The 22701-nt window shown below is 38.5% G+C and overlaps 1 protein-coding gene across 2 annotated transcripts; it reads left to right on the forward strand.

Annotated features, from left to right (window-relative positions):
- The first annotated feature begins 109 nt into the window (after window positions 1–109).
- On the forward strand, window positions 110–21853 carry IKBIP (IKBKB interacting protein). Of its 2 annotated transcripts, none has more exons than XM_034987777.1 (3): window positions 110–612; window positions 7601–7718; window positions 11621–14169. In XM_034987777.1, exons 1-3 carry the CDS (start codon window positions 437–439, stop codon window positions 12455–12457), a joined length of 1131 nt encoding a protein of 376 aa, XP_034843668.1. In that variant the 5' UTR covers window positions 110–436; the 3' UTR covers window positions 12458–14169. The 2 variants fall into 2 exon arrangements, with proteins under 2 accessions (XP_034843668.1, XP_034843669.1); XM_034987778.1 differs by lacking the exon at window positions 11621–14169 and adding an exon at window positions 20862–21853 and having other exon boundaries at window positions 120–612.
- The last annotated feature ends 848 nt before the right edge of the window (window positions 21854–22701 follow it).

Genomic DNA, 22701 nt, shown 5'->3' on the forward strand with positions numbered 1-22701 from the left:
CCCGCGCGCGCCTAAAAAAGCGCCCTCCGCCCCACCCCACGGCGGGGCGGGGCTAAGCCACGGCGGCGCGCCGCTTTCCGAGGACAGAGGACCCAGGCGGCGGCGCGCTCCACGTGGCGCGCGCTACCTTTCCCCGCCCCCTCGCTGCCCGGCGATCCGCGCGCGCCGGGAAGCCACGATTTCCTCAAGTTTGCGGCTTTAATGGAAAGGGAGAGGAGGTTCGCCAGGTGCCTCTGCTGGAGGAACTAGAGGGCGGGTGGCTGGGGGACGCTCTGAAGCAGAGAGAACGGCCGGGAGAAGAGGGGGCGAGTTTGTGGGCGGTGCCAAGTCCAGGAGGGGGCGCGGTCACGGCTGAGGCGTCCCGCGGAGGCTGAGGAGGCCCAGTCCCGACCCCCCAGGGTGAAGAAGGCGCCCGGGGCTTGTCGCGTCCTCAGACATGTCGGAGGTGAAGAGCCGGAAGAAGTCGGGACCCAAGGGAGCCCCCTCGGAGCCGGGGAAGCGGAGCGACGGCGGGAAGAGCCCCGAGGCCCGGGGCGGTGGAGGCGGGGGCTGGGCGGACCCCCGGACCGGCGTGAGCCTGCTGTCGCTGGGGACGTGCCTGGGCCTGGCCTGGTAAGTGGACGCGAGGCCGCCCGGGCCCTGTGTCCGGCCTCCCGCGGTCGCCCCACTCTTCTCCGGGCCTCGCCCGGCTCGGCATCCCGCTAACCTCCCAACCCCAGACCTGCGGCTTCTGTTCCTCTGCCTTGACCCCAAAAAAGGGACAGCCCTTTTTTTTTTTTTCGCTCTTTCTTACAACTCATTTTTCTTTTGTATTAGTAGTGTGCCCCGATCACTCAACTGGAGTTGAGACTCGGGTCTGGGAACGAGTCAGCCATTTCTTGAGATGCGGATTTGACCAAACTTTATTAAGCGCCTGCTACACGTCCGAAGCTTTTCCGTTTTCGTAACCCATTTCCTGTCCGCTGCACATTTGCCTTGGACACAGTTGCCCCACCCTCACCCCATAAATGCCTAATGGCAACGTTGGCGGTCTTTAAATCATTCGGTATGATCTCAGGGCATATCTCAGTATGACAATATCAGAGTTTGAGGATTTCTCATATTTCCATCCTCGTTCATGCGTTATGAATTTAAAGTGTCTTCCTAAGTTACAGATTGAATTTTAGTACTGTAAAATGACAAAAGTGTAGCATTTGTGTTCACCTGAAACTGAACATCCATAGTTTTTAAACCAAATTTTAAACCAAGCAAATAGCAAAACATTGTTCTTATAGAAAAAAAAATTAGTATTAGAAATAACCGTAAGGGGTGCCTGGTGCCTCAGTCAGTCAAGCGTCTGCCTTCGGCTCAGGTCATGATCCTGGGGTCCTGGGATGGAGGCCTGCGTGGGCTCCCCGGTCCATCGCCCCGGTTGTGCTTTCGCTCGCGGGCGCTCTCTCTCTCTCAAAAATAAAATCTTTGAAAAAAGAAAGAAAGAAAAAACCTTAAAACCAACTTAGTAATTTTATTTTCCCCAATCATTTTCTTTAGGAATAACCTACTTCATCTTAATAACAAGACTCGTGCTTTAAATTAGAATTTACCTCCACTTTTCACCGATTTTTAAAGTATTTAGAAGATAGTTATTCATCTTCAAGAGTAATAGAGGAGGGACCCTGGACTTCCTTTAGTGTAGACCATTTTTGATTGTAATAAATTTTGAATTGTACTCTACTGGTAACTCATCCTGAGTTGAAATTAATAAAACATTTGTTACAATAAAGTAGATGTTATTAAATGTTCGCTTCAAGGGATGCCTGGGTGGCTCAGTTGTTAGGGATCTGCCTTCGGCTCAGGTCATGATCCCAGGGTTCTGGGATCGAGCCCCACATCAGGCTTCCTGCTCAGCTGGGAGCCTGCTTCTCCTTCTCCCTCTGCCTGCTGCTCCCCCTGCTTGTGCTCTCTCTCTCTGTCAAATAAATAAAAATCTTTAAAAAATAAATGAATGTTCTCTTCAAAAAAAGGATGTTCATGTTAGTAATATGGCATTTTGTTTATGTAACATTTTGATTTTGATCTTAAAAGAATGAATTTACCCTTTTTAATAAATTTACTCTTGTAAATAAACTGCTCTTATGTCTTAAAATGCATGACCTTCGTTAGGGAAATAAAAACCCTTTTATACTGAGAAAGTTACTCAGTAATAGAGCTAATAGGCTAAAAGATACAGATCTTCCTTGACTTAGGATGGGGTTACTTCCCAGTAAACCCATTGTAAGCTGAAAATATCATAAGTCAAAAATGCATTTAATACACCTCATCTACCAAACATCATAGCTTAGCCTAACCTATCTTAAATGTGTTCAGAACACTTAACATTAGCAGACAGTTGAGCGAAGTCATCTAACAAGCCTATTTTACAAGAAAGTATTGAATATCTTACGTAATTTACTGAATACTGTACTGAAAGTAAAAAAACAGAATGCTTGTTAGATACAGATTGGTTATAAGTGAATCATGGTCACTTAATCACAGGGAGCTGCTGCTGCAGGCACTGCCCAGCATCAGGGGAGAGGATCCGACCAAGAAGAGGATCAGGATCTCACTGCTACTCTAGGAAAAGGTCAAAATTCAAAGTACAGTTTCTACTGAGCTCCTATCACTTACATACCATCATAAAGTCAAAAATCTAAGTCAAACCATTATAAGTTGAAGATCGTCTGTATATGTTGCTTCTCTCTGGAACGTAGTAAACTGGTTTTAGTTATTAAATTTACTAATTCTCAATTATCCAAAGATTGATATTCATAAGAGATAAATTACATCACAGAATGTTCAGCTTTTCAATAATTTAGTTACTGTTCTGGGAAAACACTAATACAAATCTATGGGGGCGCCTGGGTGGTTGTCAGTTAAGCGTCCAACTCTTGATTTCAGCTTATGTCATGATCTCAGGGTTGTGGGATCAAGCCCCAGGTTGGGCTCTGAACTGTAAGTGGTCTAATCTGTCCATTCCATCCTTGATTTGCTATAAGCTCAACACTGGTTTCAAAGGTGGACAGGCCTGGGGCTTCCATCAGGTGTAAGCAGGAGGAAAACCTGATCCTTTATACCACTATAGGTTTGGAACGAACTATAGAGGGATGGAAAAGCAGCTGCACAAAGCAGTCTGAAAGAAATGGCCAAGGTACTTAAAAAGAGTAACTGATGTGTGGTACCCTAACTGCATAAATTTGAACCTATTTAATCTCTACAACAACCCTATGAAGTATTATTATTATTCCCACTTTACAGATGAGGAAACTGTAGCAAAGATAAATAACTTGCCCAAGATGATTATACAGCTAGTAAATGGCAAAGCCAAAGTTGCTCAGTTCCGTACTCTTACCCAGTATGATATGCTACCTCCATTTGATACTAATCTAAGAGGCCAAAACCCTAGAAATAAAAATCCCTAGTCCAGAACTATTTATAGTCCTTTTCTAACTAGAAGCTATAGCCCTTAGCAGACCCTGTCTGTCTCATCTAAACTGAGGAAGACAGGGAATAAGGGGGCCTTTAACTTCTGTTAGAATATGCCTCTGATTGGTTAAACATCTAACTTTTTTATTTTTAGATTTTATTCACTTATTTGTCAGAGAGAGGGAACACAAGCAGGGGGAACAGCAGGCAGAGAGAGAAGCAGGCTCCCCACTGAGCAATGAGCCTGATGCGGGACTTGATCCCAGGATGCTGGGATCATGACCTGAGCTGAAGGCAGATGCTTAACCGACTGAGCCACCGGGGCACCCTACATCTGACTTTTAATCTCAGCTCCGGTCTCAATCTCAGAGTTGTGAGTTTAGGCCCCATGTTGGGCTCCATGCTGGTGTGGAACCTACTTAAAAAAAAATGTATATATATATATATACCTCTGACTCATAAAAAGGGAACAAAGCACTTTGGACACTAACCTGGATGCCAATTTCAAAAAATTTAGTTTTTCAGGAATGAAGTTACCTTCTGTCAACATTGACTTCTAGAAAATCATCCTCTTCCTTAATGTTAACAGAGTTAATATTTACAAATCATTTTAGAATGGTGCCTGGCACATCTAAGTGAAAAATAAAATGGGGCGCCTGGGTGGCTCAGTCGTTAAGCGTCTGCCTTCGGCTCAGGTCATGATCCCAGAGTCCTGGGATCAAGTCCCGCATCGGGCTCCCTGCTCCGCGGGGGGCCTGCTTCTCCCTCTCCCACTCCCCCTGCTTGTGTTCCCTCTCTCGCTGTGTCTCTCTCTCTCAAACAAATAAATAAAATCTTTAAAAGAAAAAGAAAAAGAAAATGAATGTGTTTTAATTCAGCACATACAAACTGCTTTTCATTTTTTTCATTACTAGCAGAGTCAACTTTATGCTTGTTTTTTCTTTTTTTTTTTTTAAGATTTTATTTATTTATTTGACAGAGAGAGTGAGCACAAGCAGGCAGAGAGAGAGGGAGAGGGAAGGGGAGAAGCAGGCTCCCCACTGAGCAGAGAGCCTGACCACGTAGGGCTCTATCTCAGGACCCTGGGATCATGACCTGAGCCGAAGGCAGACGCTTAACCAACTGAGCCACCCAGGCACCTCTATGCTTGTTTTTTCTTATATATTTTTCTTATTATTCATATGTAGTAATGGTGAATCTTTTTTTTTATTTTGTTGAGAAGCTAACCATGAAAAAAACCTACAAATTATCATCAGAGATGATATTTGCACTAGCATGACATAGTTTTCTTCAAGGTCAAGGTTTTGCTTAACTATTTGAATTTTGAAGAGAAGTCCAGAAATAGACATTAAAATATTTAATAAAATGGAAAGTGCTATAATGTGTTATAGTAGTGGATCAACCTTTACAAAAAGATTCTTATAATAACAGTTTTATTCTGAATAAACATTCTGATCTACAGGATAAATCCCAGAGGTAACACTGGAGTAATGAGTGATAAAACTAATCTCTGAAATTAGACTTCTTTCTTTAGGGTGTTCGACATCCTTGGTTTCTGTCTGATGATCTCAGATAAGCCTATACTCTGAAAAGAATCTCTTAAAATCCAAGAATGAAACAGCCAATATAAAAAAGAATTAAGTCTACACATTCATCTTTGAAAATTAGAATAATGGCATTTTCTAATAACCAGAAATGTTATTTAAAAGTCATATTAGCACATAGGAGAAAAGTCAGTCTATGCTAGTTATGTAACCTGGGCTTACTTAATTCACTGTTATCTCATAGGACAGACACTAGCCATCATCAAAAGAAGCTTATTTTATGGGCCGCCTGGCTCAGTCGTTTAGGCGTCTGATTCTTGATTTCGGCTCAGGTCATGATCTTAGGGTCATGGGATCAAGCCCCATGTTGGGCTTTGCGCTCAGCTAGGAGTCTGCTTCTCCCTGTCTCTCTGATCCTTCCCCCCACTCAGGCTCTCTATCTCTAAAATAAATACATAAAATATTTTTTAAAAGAACTTATATTATCCGGGGCGCCTGGGTGGTTCAGACGGTTGGGCATCTGCCTTCAGCTCGGGTCATGATCCCGGGGTCCTGGGGTCAAGCCCCACATCGGGCTCCTGCTCGGCGGGGAGCCTGCTTCTCCCTCTCCCTCTGCCTGCTGCTTCCCCTGCTTGTACACTCTCTCTCTGTCAAAAATAAAATCTTTAAAAAAAAAAAAAACTTATTTTATCCAATATTGTAAACATTGTTCAAAAAGCAAAAAGTCCTTTTTAGTTTTGGACAGTTTTATAGCAAGTTAGCCTAATAACATTTATGAATTTGAAGCATCATTTGCAGTGATACACAAAGCTTAGAAGTCTTTCATTTCTCCTTTGAGTTTTGCGATCTTTAAATGTTTGTCTTTCAGTGGAAGTCAGTTTCATAAAACACTATCAATCAGTGCTTCTCAGCTTGACTGAGTACTCAGATAATCTGGGGAGCTTTTAAGATTTCCAATATCCAAATCACAGCCTAAACCACATAAGTCAGAATTTCTGTGGGTGGGACCCAGGCACTAGACTTTATTTTAAAAGCAGACAAGTGACTCCAATATGCAGCAAAGCTTTTGAACCACTGGTCTATGTACTATGATTTAAGCACTCTCTTCTTAGGGTTCTGCCCCACCACTTTTTGATGACTCAATAAATACAAGAAGAATTTCAACTGCTGCTTTTTCTGAGCCCAAAGAATTGAGTCAAAAGTACATGAACCAGGGCGCCTGGGTGGCTCAGTTGGTTAAGCGACTGCCTTCGGCTCAGGTCATGATCCTGGAGTCCCGGGATCGAGTCCCGCATCGGGCTCCCTGCTCGGCGGGGAGTCTGCTTCTCCCTCTGACCCTCTCCCCTCTCATGTGCTCTCTCTCTCTCATTCTCTCTGTCTCAAATAAATAAATAAAATCTTTAAAAAAAAAAAAAAAAAGTACATGAACCAGGCGCCTGGGTGGCTCAGTCGGTTAAGCATCTGCCTTCGGCTCAGGTCATGATCTCAGGGTCCTAGGATCGAGTCCAGCATCGGGCTCCCCGCTCAGCGGGGAGTCTGCTTCTCCCTCTGCCTGCCGCTCCCCCTGCTTGTGCTCTCTCTCTGTGTGTCAAATAAATAAATAAAATCTTAAAAAAAAAAAAAGAAGTAGATGAACCAAGGGGCACCTGGGTGGCTCAGTTAAGCATCTGCCTTCAGCTTGGGTCATGATCCCAGGGTCCTGGGATGGAGCCCCATGTCAGGCTCCTGGCTCAGCAGGGAGTCTGCTTCTCCCTCTGCCTCTGCTTCTCCCTCTGCCTCTGCCTCTGCCTCTGCCTCTCTCCCCTGCTCATGCTCTCTCTGTCTCTCTCCCAAATAAATAAATTTTTTTTAAAAAGTAGATGAACCAAAATCATTAGATCCAAAGCATTTCTTCTGCATTTGCTTATTTCGTCCTATACAAACGAAAGTCTATTTATTGTTTTTAAGATTGGGATAACTTTTTTATGCTTCTACAACCTTTACTACTTATCGGATGAAGAATATACTCCAATTTTAGAGTGGCATCTAAAGTACACCTATATGAAAAAAATAAAGTACACCCATATGACTCGTATATTGAGTATAACCAATTGTAGAGATTATACAGCCAGCATTGCATGTGTGTTCTGTTGCTACTTTGACAATGACTCCTGTTTTCGTAGTTTTGACTTGTTATTTTTCAACTTCTAGTCCTCATCTCTCTCTTCCATTCCACTGCTTTATTTCTCTCCTACATTTTAATTTAAAAATACTTTTTTATATGGGTAACTCTTGCCTTCTACATTTCAGTATGAAAACACTTATTTTCTAGATATTGCCCAAATATGGCCTTGAGAAAAATAGTAGAGATCCCATATCTTATTCTAGATAACTCGTCATTTCTTCCTCCAAAATATTTCTTGTGCATACAACTATCATACCATCTCACTCACTGGACTGGGACTTGAACAGGATAGAGTTTCACTTTCTATTAATTTGTTGAAATAAACTACTAAAAGCTGTCACTACTCATACCAGAATTTATGTTGTCCTTATCAGAATTATAAAATGTTCCTTTACAATTCAAACTTAAATGGATATGAATTAGGAGGTAGTGATTTTTTTTTTCTTTCCAGGTTTGTATTTCAGCAGTCGGAAAAGTTTGCAAAGGTGGAAAGCCAATACCAGTTACTGAAAATAGAAACGAACAAGTTCCAAGGACTTCAAAGTAAAATCAGTTTAATTTCAGAAAAGGTAATTAATTATTAATTGACTTATTTGGGTAGATTTCCCCATTTTTCTTCCCTTCTACCACCCTTCTACCCCAGTTTATAACTTCCTTTTTCCTGCCTGTTAGACGATTACTGTTTTAACTCTCAGTGGTTTTGTACATTTCTCCCTTCAATCCAATTTAGACTCAGATTATTTTGAAACGACAGGGTTGTTTTAATATAGCAAATGTTACTGTTTATAATGATATGACTCCAATTTTCTATTTAAATATCAAATGTCTAGAGCACTGAAAATATGATTGGTCTTTACGTATAAAATTAGAATAGGAACAGCACTTGCTAGGCAAAGACTATCAGGTTTTTTTTTTTTTACTTTCTAGTTGGTAAATTTGTATACTTCTGCATATAAGAATGACTAACCTAAAAATAAATATTGATTTTGTAGCCAAATGAAAATTAAAATCCATGTGTATGTTGTGTTTCTTCAAGCTGCAAATGCAGATGCATTATTACTGGAATTCTTAGAAATGTGAGACATAACAAATTTTTAACTACCATGGTTCTGCAATCAATAAGGCATCATGCAGGAATTGTCTGGCTACCAGGAACCAAGCTATCATTGGGAAACATGCCTCCTTTGTTCATTTATTCATTCACTAAACATTTACTCATGTCATAAGGTAGACAAGGATTTGTGCTCGGCACCAAGGTGAGCAGGGATTTTCAAAAACAGGAAAATTAAATAGAGGGTCTGAGTTCCTGTGGCCTCATGCAGAGAATTAGTATATAATCAATCCCCCAGAAGAGAAAAACCATAGATGAAAATTATGCATTCCTCACACGTGCCAGGGGATTCCACAGAGGGTGAGCCCAGGGGCCTTGGGAAGAAGCTACATAATGCTGCATAATGGTATTTTGACATAGGGCTCAAGTTGGAATCTGGTTATACTTGTTAGGGGCTCCTCTAATCAGAGGGAACAGAGTTGTAGAAAAATAAATCCCAGGAGATAGAAACTCCACATACTTAAAAGCTGTTGAAAACAAATTTTGAAGAAAGACGTCCTTTTTAAATGAAAAATTTGGTGGCAATTAAAATGTTTTTTGAGGCAGATTTTTAAAATATCATCATTATCCAAGAAATATTTAGTCTTTGCAAAGCTCTTTCTCTCCCAGTCTTCCCTCGGACTAATTCAACAATAGCTGCCCTTTCGCAAAGCTGGTCCTAAAGGCCAGCATAATCAGTAGGAGGGGAAAACAACTAGATGTGGGCTCTCATCACACCTGTGTGAACTTGAAAAAATAACTTCTCTTAGCCTCTATTTCATCATTTATTAAGTGAGAATAACAAGATTTTTATAAGGCTCAGATGTGATACAATATATATGCAAACTTTTTGAAAACTTTGAACAGAAATAAATTTATGGTATGAAGCTCTTTTTAAAAAAAAATGAAAAAACTTAGGATATATTGACAGCCCTTAAATGCAAATTATTGTAGCATACTAGTCACTGTATATTTTCAGATTCAATCTTGAGACCTTTACTATTTTGAAAAGTTGATCTGATCTTATATTTGGGGTCTCCTGGGGTATACTGCCTCCAGATTACAGTGATGCTCTGGTGAACAGCCTAAACAGGAAATTACCTTAGATGAAGATAAGCTTACCTCTTCAAAAAGCTGATAATAAGACAATTAAACTTAACAGTATTACTGATGTCCAAATATTTCTCAGAACTGATTTCTAAAGGATCTTGTATAATAGCTACATGTGTACATTAAAGATAATTTTTTTAAAGATTTTATTTTTAAGTAATCTCTACACCCAGTGTGGGGCTTAAACTTACAGCCCCAAAGATCAAGAGTTGCATGCTCTATCGACTGAGCCAGCCAGGTACCCCTAAAAATAATTTTTAAGTAAGGTTTCACAGTGGCTTATTATATTAGTACTGTTACACATTGTTTCTATCACCTGGGATTGCTTCAGGTCTTGGTTGGGGTGGGCCCAGAAGATTAAGGCCATTCTTCTTCCTAAATGTCAACAAACATGTTTTTTATACCCTAAGATATGGGAGCTACAAAAGGCATAAGACATGGTCTCTTCCCCTAAGGAATTTAGAATCTCTCATATCCTCACCTGACTAGTAACATCAGTCTGTTCAAGAGTCAGATTTCAGAGTCACTTCTAAGCCTTTCCTCATTCTGCTCCAGACTACTGATCTCTCCTCAGAGCATCCATTCTCTGCATACTAATTCTATCATGACACAAATAGTAAATTTGTGAGTTTTTGTTGTTATTAATTTGCCTCCTTTTCTGCTCTTTAAGCAAACATTCTGTCTTTATCTCTATATCCTTAGTGCCTAATAATGGAACAGAGGATAATCAATAAATCTTAGTGGGACTCCAGAATATGTAATGTAAAAGATCCAAAATGCTGTCTCCTTTGTCAAATTATGAAGCCAGGAACTATATTATGTCCCTATTTTCACATCTAGTGGCTAGCACAAGGTCAAAACTTCTCTAATTTTGTGTGCTGAGTGCCAAATAGGTGTCAAATACACAACACGATAGGTGCTCCAGGAGTTTGGGCTATGGAAGAATGCTGCACTGAGGAGCTGAGATCTGCTCTGAGCCTTGAAGGAAAGACAGAACTGAGCTAAGCAACGAGGAAAAAATAGCATATAAAGAGATAAATTTGGGACTTCATCCTAGAAGTATTAGGAAACATCGTGGGTTTTTTAATGTCGTACCATGATGTGCATAGCAGTTTTTAAAAGCTTCATCTGGCTGTAGTGTGGTAGGATGATTTAGAAAAGAAGCTAACTAGAAGCAGATATTAGATAATACTTCTAGAATATTTTCCTTGATCCTTGAAGTCTGGTTTGGGTGCCCCATGTAAGTGCTTCCATAGCTCTTCCCCATCATAACACATGTAGACTTGGCTTTCTCCCCAGTTAAACTAAGCTGCTTAAGGGCAGAACCATGTCTTGTACAGTATTATGCCTTCAACACAATGCTGCAAACATTTAATAAGTTAACGATCATTCTAGGGCTTCCTGTAGTCTCTGAGGCTGTTATCTGTGTGTGAGTATAAGCTAAAAGAGGTCCACAGCCTCCTGTATTCTGGACATATATGAGGAAATGTCAGGAGCTTACCACAATTTACAGATATTTAGCACATGTTACTATTTGATGTGAGTTACCTCACTAAACTGGACTTTTATTCATTTCTGCCTTTGTTATATCTTTAAGATCTGATTCTGGTACCTTACTTGTAAGAGGTCAGTCAAGAAATTTTCAGGCAGAAACTCTTCCAGAATCAGATAATTTAGGAAACTTAACAGATTTTATTAACTCAGTTATAGTTTCTACAAAAGCCAAATAACTATAAGAATGACAACTAAGTTGCTTTCCATTGGAGTAAGAAAAGAAGGAAATGTGATATACTTCAGACTTCTTCAACATTTCTCTCTTGAATGTCCCTCCATGAAAATGTACAAATATTTAGGTTTATAAATTCAGGTGTGTGTTTTTCTCCCATAGTGCTAATCTATTATATTTGTTTTTAAATCTGTTAAAACAACTACTAAAGTCATGAATGTTTTTGTCATTATGGTTCTGATATACTTGGATATTTTAGACATCTTCAGAATTTGAACTGGGCCTGTGCTTATTAAAGTGTATTTCCCTAATATAAAAGTTATTAAGGGTGGCTCAGTTGGTTAAGTGTCCGACTCTTGATTTTGGCTCAGGTCATGATCTCAGGGTCATGAGATCAAGCCCCATGTCAGGCTCCACGCCCAGTATGGACTCTCTCTCTCCCTCTCCCTTTGCCCCTCTCCCCTTGCTCGCTCATGCTCTCTCTCTCTCTTAAAAAAAAAAACTTATTAAGTAGCCTTGGGAATTGTTTTGTGTTACAAATGCAGCTTGAGTCTACTGAAAGTATCCTGCAGGAAGCTACATCATCCATGTCTTTGGTGACCCAGTTTGAGCAAGAAGTATCCAGCCTCCAAAGTATCATGCGTGACATCCAAAATAGTGAAGAGTTGCTCACCCAAAAGATGCAAAGTCTTAATGAGAAATTCCAGAATGTTTCAGATTTCTGGAAAAGAAGCCTAGAAGAAATGAATGTTAATACAGACATTTTCAAATCAGAATCAAAACACATACATTCTCAAGTTACTGTCCAAATTAACTCAGCTGAACAAGAAATAAAATTGCTCACTGAAAGGCTAAAAGATTTGGAAGAAAGCACACTAAGAAATATTAGAACAGTAAAAAGACAAGAAGAAGAGGATCTTCTACGAGTAGAGGAGCAGCTTGGCACTGATACAAAAGCAGTGGAAAAGCTGGAAGAAGAACAGCATGCTCTCTTTGCCAGAGATGAAGACCTGGCTAATAAACTTTCCAGCTATGAACCCAAAGTTGAAGAATGCAAGACACATTTGCCAACAATTGAGAGTGCTATTCGTTCTGTTCTCAGAGTCTCTCAGGATCTGATAGGGACAGAAAAAAAAATGGAAGACTTAACTACTCAGATGTTTAATATGGAAGATGATATGCTGAAAGCAGTATCTGAAATAATGGAGATGCAGAAAACCCTTGAAGGAATTCAGTATGATAATAGCATATTAAAGATGCAAAATGAACTGGATGTTCTGAAAGGAAAAGTTCATGATTTTATGGTATATTCAAGTACAAGAGAAAAGGGCACTTTAGAAGAATATAATCTAGAAAGTAAAGGAACTGATAGTGACTTTTAAATGCACCACATTTATTCTGATGACCATATTGTTATATATAAACTTATTAGTTCCATGTTTTTGTGTTATTTTGATATGCCTCACTTTATCCTACATTACTGGCAAGTAAGTGACATATCCACACACATGGATTATCCAGATAATGAAAGCTTATCTGTTTAAGCAATAAAATTTATTTCATTTTAGGCATTTTAAATAGAAATATTTCCAAAATATATCCCCACCTTTTTAAAGCAATATACTTAATATTTTAAATGTTTTTTCTGATAAGTAATGGACATTATTATGAATTTCACCTATTATATTGGACCCAAACATGTTAACACCTCTAGAAGCTATTGAGGAGGGTTTCCCTTCTCACAAAACGACCTAGTTTGCTATTTTTTCAAACCTTATGTCTATTTCTTAGACGTTTTCTGTCACCTAAAGATGTGACCTATTGGCCCATTACTGTCAGGTTGGTTGGTAGGTACTGTGCCTGCCTAACCAGTTCTGCACTACTTTGTAATTTACTGCAGGCTAAGATCCAGACCACCAAGTTCATAGGAATTTTGTCTAAAATGAAAAATAACATTACCAAAGGAAAGCATGAGGTGCTTTGCTGTGAATCAATACGTACTTTTTGAAAACTGTGGAGCCTGGCAAACATTTTTACTTTTTATTAAGGTTCTAAAGTGTATTACAGATACTTGTAAGAATTTTTAAATATGAGTAAATATGGGTGTGCCTGACTCTTGATTTCGCAGTCATGAGTTTGAGCCCCATGTTGAGCATAGAGATTACTTTAAACATTTTTTTAATTAAAAAAAAGGACTAAATATGTTCTTATTGAAAGTTTTACCTATGAATTGTGTATGAAGTATGGACTTTTGGAGTATCTTTGTATACCTGGGCTTTTTTTTTTTAAGGTTCTAACTGTGTTACAAACTCTTGAGTTTGCTAGACACATGATCCCTAGATAAATTATTCTATCTACAGTAAAAAAATACCAATACACCTGTGGCCTATTTCAAAGAGGAAAAAGCAGCATATTGAAAAATTATGATAACTGTGGTAATTAAACATATGTCATTGTTTTAAAGAGTTCCCAAACTAATTACCCAGACAAATTTGTTTTACATGATGATTTGATTTTACTCTAAATCATATAATGAAGTCATAAGGAATAAGATGTGGACATACTGAGATGTGATTAAGGGGAGATCTAGTCAGATTTTTCCAATAATGATAATTGGAAATGTGCAGGGTCGGGAAACACATAAAACTTTTATTGGTAACTGATGTATCAAGAGTGTCCAAACTTGGTGTTGAAAACTGAGTCAACCGCATATGGAAGTACTGTTCCTACTTGTGTCTTCTTGCCAATAACCAACTGTAGTCCCAGTTTTATAATGTAATATCAGTGGAATTAAACACAAAGAACTTGAAAGCAGTCAATTGTAGACAGGTAGTTTTATTATGTAAATTTGCACATTTTTTGAAAAATCCCAAACAAGTTCTACTTTTGGGTTAGGAGGGCCTCTGGTAGACAGCCATGGGTAATAAAAATAAGCCTGAAAGAATGCTACTATTAAAGAGCATATCATTAATTTCTGGAATCTTAACATTAAATTCCTTGACGTCTGAATGTCTAAGTTCTTGTCTGTGTGCACTGACAAAATTGTATTTGTTTGTCTTTGTTTTAATGCCAATAAAATAGATTCTAAAGTCCACTAGAACTTTGTTGTTTCAACCTCCATCCCGTCATGGCAGATGTGATCTCTCGTAGTTTGTTTGGCCTATCACCAGATTTGATACAACATTATTATTAACTTGTATATACCATAGTAGTCGCTACAGAAAATAAATGGAAACCAGGTGACCACTGTGTTCTATAGTGACAGTTACAAGGGAAACAAAAACTACCCTTCTACAAGTATTCCATGAGAAAACTATTGTGTATATGTATATACATATTATGTACATGCGTATATTTTCCTTTACTCAGAGGTTTTCCTATGAAAAATTGTCAGTAGACAGATTTAGATGTACCTAATTTGTCTTCCTCTCTTTCTTACATTCGTTTATATAACACAGATACTTGAAATTTCAAAAACTTCCCTGTGTATCAAATATTAAATTACATTGTTAGTCTTTCCTTTAAGGAAGATTACCGTATTTTAAGACACAATTTTGTATCTTTGTAATTGATAATATATCAATTATTTTCTGATAGAGTACTACTGGCTCCATATTTTAAATTTAGTATAAATAAATCACTTTTACAAAATAAACACCTAATTTTTTTTAACTTTTGGATGCAAAGTTTAAAAATATATTTATAGTAATATTTCCTTAAATTTTGCCTAATGATTAGAAGCTGTTGACTAAGTGTATTTTTATATTTTATAATAAAAAATGTTGATTTATTAGCCTTATGGTTTCATAGAAAACTGGTAAGATACAAAGTTAATGGCATTATTTTTAATCTCAACCTGATTACAGACCTTTCTATGAATCTATAATCTTGATCAAAGCTTAATATGTCATTAATGATGATTATAAAAAAATTTTCAAAAAATGATGCTGCAAATTCACCAAGCACATGAAAAAAGATTCATTTCTCTATATACTTAGGTGCACAGTTGGCAAAAGCTCTGCAAATTTACCCAGCATCTGTTTTTTTCAGTTCAGCTATGAACTATTAACTTAATACAAATCGAAATGCTCCATCCCAGCTTTCACAGCAGGGGAGGAGAGAATTAGCATTGGAGCCTATTATGTGTGAAACATTGCTAGGAAGTCTGCATTCATCATCATCACAGTAACAGCTCTGTGTATTGAGTACCTACAATGACCTGTAGTATCCCTGCTTCACACTACAACTTTGCTAGCCATGACACCCATTTTAAAAATGAGGAAATTGAGGGGCGCCTGGATGGCTCAGTCGTTAAGTGTCTGCCTTCAGCTCAGGTCATGATCCCAGGGCCTTGGGATCGAGCCCCGCATCGGGCTCCCTGCTCAGCGGGAAGCCTGCTTCTCCCTCTCCCACTCCCCCTGCTTATGTTCCCTCTGTCAAAATAAATAAATAAAATTTAAAAAAAAAAAAAAAAAAAAAGGAAGAACTTAAAGCCTGACCCCCGCCCCTCCCCCTTAAAAAAAAAAAGAGGAAATTGAGGCTTAGCAAGGTTAGGAAACTTGCAATCACACTGCTATGTCTGTCCAACTCCAGAGGCCACTGACCTCCCACTATACAATGCAATCTGCTACTATTCAACTAGGGGGAGAAAATCACAAGAAATCCACCATCAATAGAACCATCTTGAGAATTAAAAAAATTGTAATTCAGCCAAATGTGTCCACTACCATGTTACCATTAAACGAGACTGTAAGTCACCCAAAAGTTCTAACTATGACCTAAAATTATTTGGGGCTTGGGCATAAGAAGGAACCAATAAATGTTTAGGGAATGGTGGGAAAGCAATGGTGGAGAAAGAGCCTTAGACCAGAATCTTCTAATCTAGGCTTTGCCACTGTGTGTTCTTGAACATTTTATCTTGGGGCTCAGTTTTTTAATTTGTAAAATGAGGAAATGGTATCAAAAACTCTCTAAGACCCCTTCTGGCTTTATATGGTTTTTAATTTCAGAGATTAATAAAATTTCCAGGTCCTTTAGTTACAAAGATCAAAGAACCTTTAGCAAAGTTTTTGGAAAGCCAGTTGGATCCAGAAATCATTCCCTTTGAACCATGTTGTTCTACTTGTAGACCCAGCAATATTTAATATTATAGGACAGCATCTAGCTTAGTACCTTGTATAAATGATAGGAATTTAGTAAAAATCTTTTGAGCTATGGGTGGACTCTCCAACACTTCTGTCCATTCTAGGCAAATAGTTTAAACAAGCCCTAAGTAATTTTTAAAAATAATTCCGTGAGGGGCGCCTGGGTGGCTCAGTCAGTTAAACATCTGCCTTTGGCTCAGGTCATGATCCCAGGGTCCTGAGACTGAGCCCCACTTTGGGCTCCCTTCTCAGCAGGGAGCTTGCTTGCTTCTCCCTCTCCCTCTGCTGCTCCCCCTGCTTGTGCTCTCTCTCTGTGTCAAATAAATAAAATCTTTTTTAGGGGTGCCTGGGTGCCTCAGTCGTTAAGCATCTGCCTTCGGGTTGTGTCATGAGAGCCCCACATCGGCCTCCCTGCTCGGTGGGAAGCTTGCTTCTCCGTCTCCCACTCCCCCTGCTTGTGTTCCTGCTCTCTCTCTCTCAAATAAATAAATAAAATTTTAAAAAATAAAATAAAATCTTTTTTAAAAAATAGTATTTCGTGAAACAATTTCAAGACTATTCCTACACTATATTCATAAATATTTTAGTAAATATCAATACAAGTTCATGATAAATTGCTTTTAAGCTACCAAGTGAAACAGAGAGCCTTACTAGCTGTTTCTTAATGATCTGATCCTTCTAAGAATAAAGTAAGTTCTTTCTGAGGAGTCTTAACTGTGTAATACTGTTAGGCTACATTTACTCTACCAGAGTAGATACATTAATAAACAATAACCTAATAGTGAATTAGATGAAATAAGCCATCTACTTCCTTCACCCTGTGGAGTCTCTGTTTCAACAAATACACTTGCAAAACCTTTCCCTTAAAAATAAAACATGCTTTTGAAATCACTACTTGATTTCCTTCCTGTTTGTGGTTACCCTTTTTTTTCTATTTATCATTGCGTGCGTGCTAGTGGGGGAGGGGTAGAGAAAGAGGGATAAGCAGACTTCCCGCTGAGCGGGTAGCCCCGCTGTAGGGCTTGATCCCAGGACCCATGACCTGACCTGATCCAAAGTCAGAAACTTAACCAAGTGAGCCACCCAGGCACCCCTGTGGTTACTCTTTAATGTCATACCTATAATAACATTTTAACAGTCTAACTTCTCTACCAAAAAACATTTGGGGCTACCTCCCCCCACCAATAATTAATGTAGCATAAACCTGAGAAGAAAAATCCTAAAATATATTTTGGAATCAAACATATATAATGGGGAAAGAGAAGGAATTACTACTTTGAGATAACTGTTCTGCTTCATTTCAGCTTGTCATTTTTTTGCAGCTATATTGTTACTCCTTTTTTAAGCTGTCATTAAAATAATATTCTGAACACATTAAATTTTTATTTGCATTATATAAAACCATGTTAATGTTATCAAAATAATCTCAAAAGATTAGCTCAATAAACCAGGCAAATGCAATTTTATAACGGTAATTCATAAAAAACATTGAAATACACAATTATTTTAGAAATAAAACTTGATGTCTTTAGATGAAATTGTAGATCTTATTTTGTAAAACTGGTTTTCAGCCTGCATATTAATTCCTTGTTTTCTGATTTTATTTATTTATTTTTTAACATTTATTTATTTGAGAGAGAGTATGAGTGGGGGGAGGGGCAAAGGGAAAAGGAGAAAGCATCCTCAAGCAGACTCCCCACTGAGCACAGAGCCCAACTTTGGGGCTCAATCCCAGGACCCAGAGACCATGACCTGAGCCAAAATCAAGAGTCAGACGCTTAACTGACTGAGCCACCCAGGCACCCATTTGTTTTCTTATTTCAAATAATGTATTTATTCCCAAACTAAACTACAAACTCCTTAAAAGCAGAGACTGTTCTTGATCATACTAGCACATACAGGCCCAGTAAACATTGTTGGATCCAATTAGTTGCTTAGGGTTTTCTAAAAACAAAATTTTGGTTTTTTTAATTCATATATAATTAACACACCGTGTTGTATTAGTTTCAGGTGTACAATATAATGATGCAACAGTTCTATGCATTATTCAGTGCTCATCATGATTAATCCCCTTCACCTGTTTCACCCATCCCCACCCACCCACCTCCCCTCTGGCAACCACCAGTTTGTTCTCTATATTTAAGAGTTTGGTTCTTTGTCTCTCTTTTTTTCTCTTTGTCTTGTTTCTTAAATTCCACATATGAGTGAAATCATATGGTATTTGTCTTTCTCTGACTTATTTCACTTAGTTTTATATCCTCTTGATATATCCTTATAAACGGAGGATCCAACTAGTTTTGATTATTAGTACACAGTTATAGACAATCTCCACTTTAAAACAATGCTTTCCAGGGTTCCTGGGTGACATAGTTGGTTAAACATCTGACTCTTGGTTTTCAGCTCAGGTCGTGATCTCAGGGGCGTGGGATCAAGCCCTGCTTCCCGCTCTGCACTCAGTGGAGTCTGCTTAAGACTCTTTCTTTCTATGAAGGGGGGGAAATTGGAGGGGGAGACGAACCATGAGAGATGATGGACTCTGAAAAACAAACTGAGGGTTCTAGAGGGGAGGGGGTGGGAGGATGGGTTAGCCTGGTGATGGGTATTAAAGAGGCCACGTATTGCATGGAGCACTGGGTGTTATGCACAATGAATCATGGAACACTACATCAAAAACTAATGATGTAATATATGGTGATTAAACATAACAATAAAAAAAATTTTTTTAAAAGACTTTTTCTTCCTCTCCCTCTGCCCTCCTCCCCCCTCTAAAATAAATAAATAGGGGCACCTTGGTGGCTCAGATGGTTAAGCATCTGCCTTCAGCTCAGGTCCTGATCCCAGGGTCCTGGGATCGAGCCCTGCATCTGGCTTCTGGCTCAGCGGGTAGCCTGCTTCTCCCTCTCTCTCTGTCTCTCCCCCTGCTCATGCTCTCTCTCTGTATCTGTGTCTCAAATGAATAAATAAAATCTTAAAGGAAAAAATAAATAAATAAAATCTTTAAAATAAATAAGTAAATAAATAAATAATAAAACAATGCTTTCCTGAAAAATGAGTTGAAAGTTAAATGTGTGAAAGTCATATGACTGACTTACACATTATGAAGCAGACCCCCTCTTTCAGTGTAATCACTATGTATATCTGTCTTTCGACATAGGCTTTGACAATATATTTTACATATGTCCTTTAATTTTTTTTCCTCCGTAGCTGAGCTGAATCCATAGTCTTCAGTTAATCTTCTGATTGAAGTTTACTAGTTTTACCTGACAATTCCTGTTATAATTTTCAGTTTTGTATTATGAGATTATATCTCATATATATATACTATTATCACTATAATCCACACTTTAATTTTTTTCCTTTCCCTCTTAATTTTATTAACTGATGACACAATGCAATAAAAGTTCAAATATTTGGGAGGAGGAATTAAGATAGTGGAGTAGTAGGGGGACCCTATGCTTACCTCATCCCTGGAACACAGCCAGATAAATATCAAATCATTCTGAACGCTGAGAGAACAAACTGCACATCTAGAGGGAGGAAAATGGCCACGTTGTGAAAGGTTAACTAACTAGAATTTAAATAAAAACTTGCAAAAAATTTTAAATATTCAAAAACAACAAAATATTCAACTTCTCTGACACTGCTATTTAAACACAGACACACACATGTGCACACAAACATTACCACAAACAATGAAAATAACTTGAAATACCGTCAGGTAGTTGTGTGGCTCAAAATGTTCATCAACTAGGGGTTGGATGGGAAGAGGAAAAAAAATGTTCATCAACTAATGTATAGAGGTTAAACCAAAATGACAATTTACAGGTGGATGGTAAGGAAGGAGGATGGCATGGAAATATACAAAAGTTGAGAACCACTTGTATTTGGAATCATAAGATTTTAGAATTTTGAAGATAAGTTTTTTTGTTGATTGCTTTGTTTTTTACATATCTGTCTTCTCTACTAAACTACTAAACTGAGTTGAGGTCACAACCCAAGCTGTACTCATCTTTATATCCCTCACACTTGGTATGCCTAACATAGTAGGAACTTAAGAATCAGTTAATTGAATTATTCAGGGTCTCATGGAGAAATACACAGGGGCACCTGGCTGGCTCAGTCGGTAGAGCATGCGACTCTTGATCTCTGGGTTATAAATTCAAATCCCACATTAGGTGTGGAGGTTACTTAAAGATAAAATCTTTAAAAGTAATAGGACAATAAAGCATATACACATGGAGTCTTGAACATTGGTCCCTTCATTCTAGCACTAGAAATAGCTACAAACAAACTTGTGTTTCAAAAATTATGTTGCCTTGTTTGACCCCCACAAATCTACCAAAGCTCATCTAGAGGAGGCTCCCTCCTCTCTTCTCCAGCAAGAAAAAATACCTCACTGTCTCTCATTTAGCTCATTTTGCCCCTGTACAGAGGACTGATAATATAAAAATAGCTGAAAAATGCTCTTTCCAGTGACATTTTATGAAATGTCCTTCATGTTTTCCTTCTTAATCATTAGTCACTTGATACATCTTTTACCATGTTTTCCAGAATGGTAAAGTTATAGTTCAAAATTCAACTTGAATTTTATATATTAAGCTCTTAATCAATTTAATTATTATGGTGTTATATTTTCTTATAGTGTCAGAAGTCTGAAGCTATCATGGAACAGTGGAAGTCTTTTCAAATAATTGCTCATCTAAAGCGTCTACAGGAGGAAATTTATGAGGTGAAAACTTGGTCCAACAGGATAATTGAAAAACAGAATATATTGAACAACAATTTGACAACTCTTTCTCAAGATGTGACAAAAGTAGATCAAAGTACAACTTCTATGGCAAAAGATGTTAGTCTCAAGATTACAACTGTAAAAACAGATATACGACGTATTTCAGGTTTAGTAACTGATGTAACATCATTGACAGATTCTGCGCAAGAATTAGAAAATAAAATAGAAAAAGTAGAAAAAGATACAGTAAAAAACATAGGTGATCTTCTCTCGAGTAGCATTGACCGAACAGCAGTGCTCCGAAAGACAGCGTCTGAAAATTCACAAAGAATTATCTCTGTTAAGAAGATACTTTCAGAGCTAAAGAATGATTTCAACAAGCACACAGATAGGTTTTTAAGCTTAGAAAGTGACAGAGCTAAAGTTATGAAGACAGTGACTTTTGCAAATGATCTAAAACCAAAGGTGTATAATCTAAAGAAGGACTTCTCCCGTTTGGAACCATTGGTAAATGATTTAACACTACGCATTGGGAGATTGGTTGCTGACTTACTACAAAGAGAGAAAGAAATTGCTTTCTTAAATGAAAAAATATCTAATTTAACAATAGTCCGAGCTGAGATTAAGGATATGAAAGATGAAATAACACACATTTCAGATATGAATTAGTTTGAAATTATTTAGATGAGACTGAAATAACTTTTTTAATAACATGACCTCTGTCATGTTATAAAAAGACTGACAACTCTGGCGCCTGGGTGGCTCAGTTGGTTAAGCGACTGCCTTTGGCTCAGGTCATGATCCTGGAGTCCCGGGATCGAGTTCCGCATTGGGCTCCTTGCTCGGCAGGGAGTCTGCTTCTCCCTCTGACCTTCCTCCTTCTCATGCTCTCTGTCTCTCATTCTCTCTCTCTCAAATAAATAAATGAAATCTTAAAAAAAAAAAAAAAAAAAAGACTGACAACTCAGAAATAATGAAATTTTGGAGCAAATATCATTTTGTATTCGGTTTGTGAAACTGAGTAAAGGAAACCTCATTTAAATGGAGTTGCAAGGCCAGAAGGGGGAGTTCTCATGCCATGCCACTCTTTGCAGCCCAGCCCTGGGCCAAATAGGAGGAAGCCTATGCTTTACTAGCGAAGCAGGGGGAGGATTTTCTCCTAGACACGGCAGCCCAGCCAGTGAGACACTGTCACAACTCAATCAATGAGAAGCCACCACACTGCAAACTCCCAGTTCACTCCAATGGACTTTTTGTTTATAACAGCCCCTCCCAACTGCTCCCTTTCCTCTACGAAAAAGCATTCCTCTCCTTTGTTCTCTGGGCTTGCCTAGGGTTTTGCTGTAGCTTGCATGTCCTGAATTGCGATTCTCTGTTATTACTGAATAAACCCATGTTGCTGGTGAAATAACTGGCTGTTTTATTTTTAAGGTTAACAGATTCTACTCTGAACAGTAAAAACAAAATATTTTAAGGGGTTGAGCCGTTGATTTTTCAAAAAAAATATGCTAAAACATATACTTGCAATTTTATATAGCAAGAACCCTATGCATTCCCGATACACACTCTCTTACACACACACGCGCGCGCACACATTCAGACAAGTGGGGAAAAGCAGGATCCGCCAGTCTACCACTGGGAAACCTATATGGGGCAGGATCTGAACCTCACTTGCCCTTGTGGACTGCCAGGGAGCATAGTACATATGGTTGGAGCCCAAACTAGAGAACTGCCCATCAGGATCAGGGCTGTA

The sequence above is a fragment of the Mirounga leonina genome, unplaced genomic scaffold, assembly GCF_011800145.1.
Source record: "Mirounga leonina isolate KUSES-001 unplaced genomic scaffold, KU_Mleo_1.0 Mir_418, whole genome shotgun sequence".
Lineage (NCBI taxonomy): Eukaryota > Metazoa > Chordata > Mammalia > Carnivora > Phocidae > Mirounga > Mirounga leonina.